This window comes from Myotis daubentonii, chromosome 19 (genome assembly GCF_963259705.1).
Source record: "Myotis daubentonii chromosome 19, mMyoDau2.1, whole genome shotgun sequence".
In the NCBI taxonomy this organism is placed as follows: domain Eukaryota; kingdom Metazoa; phylum Chordata; class Mammalia; order Chiroptera; family Vespertilionidae; genus Myotis; species Myotis daubentonii.
In genome coordinates, this window is record NC_081858.1 from 16,790,752 (window position 1) to 16,797,050 (window position 6,299).

At 55.0% G+C, this 6,299-nt stretch overlaps 1 protein-coding gene across 2 annotated transcripts in view; it reads right to left on the reverse strand.

Annotated features, from left to right (window-relative positions):
* KIRREL3 (kirre like nephrin family adhesion molecule 3) overlaps positions 1-4,202 on the reverse strand; it is a 456,656-nt gene extending 452,454 nt beyond the window's left edge. For both annotated transcript variants that reach the window (XM_059676141.1, XM_059676140.1), the window contains exon 1: positions 3,808-4,202. In XM_059676141.1, coding sequence (XP_059532124.1) covers positions 3,808-3,862 — 55 coding nt within the window. In that variant the 5' untranslated portion in view covers positions 3,863-4,202. The remainder of the gene's footprint in view (positions 1-3,807) is intronic.
* Between the last annotated feature and the right edge of the window lie 2,097 nt (positions 4,203-6,299).

Consider the following 6,299-nt stretch of genomic DNA (forward strand, 5'->3'; position numbering starts at 1 on the left):
TGCGCCCTGGGATCCCCTCTATTCTTTGGGCTGCCTCTGAGGAGCTCGCTACTTTCTCAGCCCCCCTTCCCATGCTTCCCGTCACCCCCTTAGCTCCCCCCTGACCCTGGCCAACTCCCTCCACTCTCTATTTTTCCTCCTGTCTGCTCTCTGCTCTTCTCTTCCCTGGGAGACTCAGGCCCAGTGAACCTCTCCCCTTCGCATGGACATCTGATAGCCCATTTGGGCGATTCCTGCCAGCAAGTCCTGAGACCAAGTTGCTTAGATGCTTCCCAACACGTAGATGACTCCCCAGAGGAATCCTCAACTCAGGGATGTCACTGACACAGAAATGGAAGTTGTCACTATCTCCCCAACATGCCCAGAGCGGTACGATGACGCACAGGTCAACCCAACACGAGATGGGGACTCACCAGACCTAGAACTTTCAGACCTGCAAAGTTCTAGGCAGGACAGGAGCCTGGGGACCCTAGAGCACAACGCCAGAAAGCGGGGAGACACCTTCTCTACCGCTGCTCAAGGAAAGGCACCGAGCCTGTGCCTTCGCCCTCTCCCCAAACTCTGGGGGCCGCGAGGCGTGGGCAGCGGGGAGCCAGTCCATTACTCCTCCGCAGCCACTTAATGGGCATGGCAGGCTGGATGCAACGGTCTCGGAGATGAAGGAGGGCACGGGCGGAAATGGTTGTGGGCAAACCGAAATGATAAAGGGAAAAAATAGAGCAAGTTCTAAGTTTATGGATGACAAGAGAATCGATTCCTTTTCACCCCGGGGCAGAACATGCCTCTTCCCTGCAGGAGGCAAATTGTGCTGTGACATTATCCCTCCCTGTACAAGGCGCGCGGCCCTGACAGCTGAGGGAGGAGGCATCCCCAGCCAGAGGAAACCCACACAGCGCACACACTGGCAGCCCTCCATCTCCTCCTGGGGAGCCAGGCCCGGCCCCGCGCGTGGGCAGGGGCGAGGTGGAGTGATGGCACCTGCTCTTTCTCCTGCCACCTCGGGAAAGATAAATACACACTCAATCTCCATCTATGTGAAAAGCCCAAACCTTGAAAGACTAAGGGCACCGCATAGCACTGAAATGAATGATACCTTAATGCCTTAATTTCATTGCCTAAAGGGTTAGGAAAAACAGGGAAGGTGAATACATATTTGGCACAGCCGGCAAGAAAGGATGATGGAAATGAGCCTGAAGAGTTGACCTAAATGATCTGCTGTTCAAGTCATCGGAACTCTCTGTCTGGCCACCCCTCTGGACAAGACCTGAGGCGACCCGGCGCAGGAGGCGTGGGCATCGGTTCCAGAAACTTCGAGATGACACGCAGGTTCCACCGGGAGAGGTGCTGGGCGGCAGATGGCTGTATCCCTGAGTGCCAGCTATGGCCCTAAATAGAAGCCTGGACATTTGCTTTCTCCGAGTGGAGGGCCATCCCCAGGTCTCTGCACATTTCCTTGGAAAGCGTCCGAGGAAGAAGAGTACTGGGAAGGTGGAGGTCAGAGGGATGACAGCCGGAGCCATCTAGAGCCTGCGGGCTAGCCTGCTCCTGACCCCTTGAGAGAGGGTAACCTCTATCCAATAATGAGAAACACATGGCACTAGGTAGGGGTTGGCACCGTCAATGAGGGTCAAAGAGATCCCTCGGGGGAATTCACAATATTCATAACAACATCCACATTAAAATAAAGGTCCTCAGAGCCAGTCAAAAGATACTCGATTGCAATGAAGTCCATAAAGCATCTTCCCACTTGACCTTTAAGTCCTCTAGGCAGATGCTGTCTATTTGAGGGACCTGGGACGGACAGTGCCCAGTGATGTGGGCTATTCTGACCGGCTGGGTGCACTTTGGTCTCAGCATCCTTCATGAGACCTGTTTCGGAGTCCTGCGCATCCACCATCGGACACTCAGGAATAACAAGGAACCTATGGATCATCGCCTGATGCCGTGGTGTCTTCCCAGTGCCCTCCGGGCTAGGGGTAGAGGAAACGGCGCCTTTCATCTCCACAGGTAAATATTTAAAGATTCAAACGAGGCTGTCGAGCAATAGCTCTGCACTGAGACAGGAATAAGCAAGTGGAAGATGCACCCCGATGACTCAGACAGTCGGAGAGGCACTTAGACACCTCCAGACTCCGCGCGCCAATCTGGAGAAGAATTGTTTTGGTGTGCCGCCAAGGAAAACAAACCGCGGATGACAGCGCGCCCTGGTCCCATGCACTGTGTGCAGGGGGGCGGGGGGGGGGGGGAATGGCCGGATCCTCCTTTGAGGGATCCCACATGCAACTTCCCGAGTGAACCGGGGAGAGGCACAGCAGAATGACAGCGAGCCGCTGTATGCTTGTGTAGACGCGTGCCCATAAGCAAGTGCACGCACATCCAAGAAGGAGGGCAGTCTCGCCAATGGTAACATAACTAAGCTGTTTATACCAGGGCTCCGAGGTACTTATTCATTCAGCCTGAAAACTCTGGGGAAGGCAATTTATCTTCCTGCTGCTGTAGGAGCCCTGGTGAGGGGCACACAGCCCCAGAATGTGTGTGTGTGTGTGTGCGTGCGTGCACATTATTATTACACACAGGCATGGGGAAGCGCCCCTCGGGTTTAATCAGGATGGTCATTAGCGACATTTGATGAGGGGAAATCTGCAGGGACCACAGTACCAGTGAAGAGGTGAGAAAGGAGGCTGGGATTCGGCTCACACTGGCTTCTCCCTGACCGGGGATGGAAGAGAGAGGTGCTGCTTGCTTGCAAAGCCAGCCCCCCCAGAGAGGTGCTCTGCTTCCCCCAAAACTTTTACCCTTCATTGCACCAACAGATGGACCTGCTCTGCTGTGGATTTTTTTCTGAGCGAGTCCCGTCCCTCTCAGAAGCGTGCTGGCTGGCACCAACGCTGCCTCAGAGGGCAGAGCGGCCCTGGCATTCTGAAATGGGAAGGAGTCCATTGACTCATCCCCTTTGAACTCAGTTCCACAGGTGACTGGATGCCTCAGGCTAAGTTGGCACTCTCCGTCCCTCTCCCTGATTCCCCTCCCACCCTCCGCCATTCCCAGCCCCACGCCGCCCAGTGGCGGGGAGCCCAGAGGTGGCAAAGTTCTTTTCTGAATGTCCACCCAGCTCCTCCGCTCCTGCTAGGCTGCAGAAACGAAACAATCAGCACCAGGAGCGAAATTCCATTCTACACCCTGAATCCAGGGCTGTGCAGAGCTCAGAATGCAAGCTGGCTCAGGGAACGCGATTACATTCAGGGAAACTCTTCGCATGCTTTTTCCCCCACGCCCTGCAAATTACCCCCACGGTGCATTCGGTAATTGCAACCCCTTTTTGCAAACGTGCGACGCACACACTCGCTTCTGCATACGCTCCCGCAAGTCAGACCTTTTTTGAGCTAAAAAATCCACGGAAACAAAGCTATCCTTCCCATTGCTCCCTCTCCAGCCAGGGTCTGAAGGGAGAGGAGGTGCCCAGAAGTTCAGGGCGGCTCATCCAGAGACACTGTCTCATTAACATACCGGGGCATAAAGGACTCATTTGCATTGGAGAGTTGGAGCTGGATGTTGACAAGTGAGAGGAAAAAGTCAGCCCTCCTCCCCCTCCCCCCGACACCCCATACCCCTTCCCTCCAAAGGAAAATAAACAGTAGCATTTTGTTGCATTTTCCAAGGCAAAGGAGCAAAACCGGCGCACCGCGACCTGGCCGGAGAGGCGCATCCATCAGCCGAGTTTCCCAAGCCTCCCGCCTTCCGCCCTCTGCCTCCCGCGCCCCGGCAGCTCCGCCACTTGCCCCGCAACTCCGGCGGCCTGGGTCCTACCTTGGCCGAAGAGGAAGGAGCAGACGAGGAGCAGGTGGAGCTGGGAAGGTTTCATTCCTCGGGCGCGGCGAGGGCGAGCCGGGCGGGCAACTTGGGCTCGCGATGAGTTTCTCCTCCGCGGCTCGCGGGGCTCAGCCTGCGCCGGGGTCCTCACCGGGGTCGCCCAGCAGCCGTCCGTCCGGCGGTCCCCGGGGCCTCCGGCTCCAGCGCCTCCGGTCTCCGCAGCCGGTCGGCACGAGTGGCCTGTTTCTAGCCGCCTCGAGCAGCCGGGGTCTTCAGCAGCGTCCCCTCTCGGAGCAGATCCATCTCCGCTGCCGGCCTCCCGGGCGCACAGCTTCCTCCGGCTCCTCCCACCGCCAGCCAGCGAGCGAGCGGGGAACCAGTGACAGAAGGGCTCCTTTCACTGGAGCTGGGGAGGGGCGAGGGAGGGGAAACGGGCCGTAATTAAAGAGGAAACACTTGGAAAAGGAGATCTAGGCACCATGGAAGAGAGGGGTGTGCTCTGCTCTTTCTTTTCTCTCTCCCCCTACATAGGAGGAAATTCAGCTTCTCACCATTAATGACCAAAAGGCATCTTGAACAGCGAGTGGAGCTGTGACTTTTTTGTCCACACGCTATCATGTTGTCTAATGGGCGTGAAGTTAAGAATGACTATCTGCACGTGCACGCGTGGATATGCATGCCTCCCCTTGCTCAAAGCCTGCAAACCGGGCTGAAAGGGGGTGGGGGGGTGGGGGGGCTGAGGCAGGAAAAGAAGCTGTATTTCCCCCCAGAAAGGAGCTGGCCAGTGTGTGCAGGGAGTCGCAGAGTTGGGGAAGAGACAGCATGCTTTGCATTTTTGAGACTGGGGGTGGGGGTGGGGGGGTATAGGTGATAAATTCTAAGGGCGGACGGAAGTGTGCTTTGTGCTACTCCCAGAGAACAGAGTGAAGGAACTAGAGGGAAACCAGGTAGGTGTGTGACACGTGCCTAGTATTTAGTATTATCTTGGTTTGTGTATCTCCTACCAAGAATAAGGGAGCCGCCTGCCTTTGCATGTGCAGCCTCCCCTCTAACCAGCACTCAGAGTGTGTCTTTTCTCCTCCCTTCACTGGCCTGTATGGAAGGAGAGGCCAAGGTCAGGCAGCTGCCTCTTAAGAACCTTAAGAACCTGTCGTGAAACCCACATTCAAATCAAACTCGATTTTCTTCCAGGGCATCAACTGAAATGTATCTGGGTCTATCTACTTGATTGACATTTACATAAACCCGGGTCATTGGGGGAAATAAAATCATAGGCACAGACCATGCCTTCAGGTGCTCCTATTTTAGTGTGAACGTAAGGGATGCACAGAAGAGGCAAACTGTAAGGATAGTTACAGTGTATAAAACAGGCAGCTTTCTCCAGAAGGGGAGGTAATGAGTAAGAAGAGGAAGATGAAGGATGCGTTTTGGAGTGGTACCCGTCGCCTCTAACATCAGTCCTTACTGTCTTCAGTCACCGGACCTCGGAGAGAGGTCTTCAGGGAAACCTTAGCCGCTCTTGAGTCGCTATTCCATCCTTTGGTGAGTTTGCCAACTGCAAGGCAACATTCCTACTCCCCATCTCCACGTGGATGTATCCCCTGGCATTTAGGAGCAAGAAAGCGGGAAGCGGGGGGGGGGGGGGGGGGGGGGGGGGGGGGAGGGGGGGGGGGGGCCCTGGGGAATGGTGTGCTGGTAGGAACTGACATCTGCTGGGCTCACATCAGAAACCTACAAATGAGTAGGCGTCAGCAGTGTTGACTTTTCTATTCTTAACTTCATAGTTTATTTAACCGGGTCCTTAGAGGCTGTTAAACATACCAAACGGCCATTTGTAAGCAAACTTTTTTTTGGGGGGGGGGAGGAGAGGGGGGCAAAAGAAATACAGAGCAACAGAAAGTAAGAGGATCCCAAAGAGGCACCTGACCAACGAAATAGCAAACAGCATCCGCCCAGCTTCAGTCCATTGGCTCCTTGTAGCAGACAAGGCAATGAAACAGAAGAGGCAAAGCCGAAACACGTGCAAAAGATGAATACGAATTCTCCACCGCATGTGCCAAATAGCATATTAGGAGCAACGCTGTGGCCTGTACAGTTGCTTTCATTAATTCTATGGGGGTGGGAGAAACGGAAGATCCGGGTACGAATCCTAAGGCCAGGCGTCACAGAGAATAAGCCCAATAATAGAGAATGTGAATTGCACCCTCCAAAGCACCATTTGATGTTTTAACTAACATTCATCCTTTAAGCTGTTGTTTAATTCTGGTTGCTAATTCCTAAGTGGCCTGAGGCCCAGATTGGCTTAATTCGGCCCCCAGGGGAAATATTTCAAACCGGAGTCAGGAGGCCAGCAGGCTGTGCAGCACACGAAGATCGGGCCCACGGGCAGCGGGTTAGCGTGGGCGCACCCCACACACTCACGGGTGGACAGGAGATGCTTGGTGGGAGTCCGAGGTGGGAACGACCTTGTCTGGCTCTCTGGCTCTCCC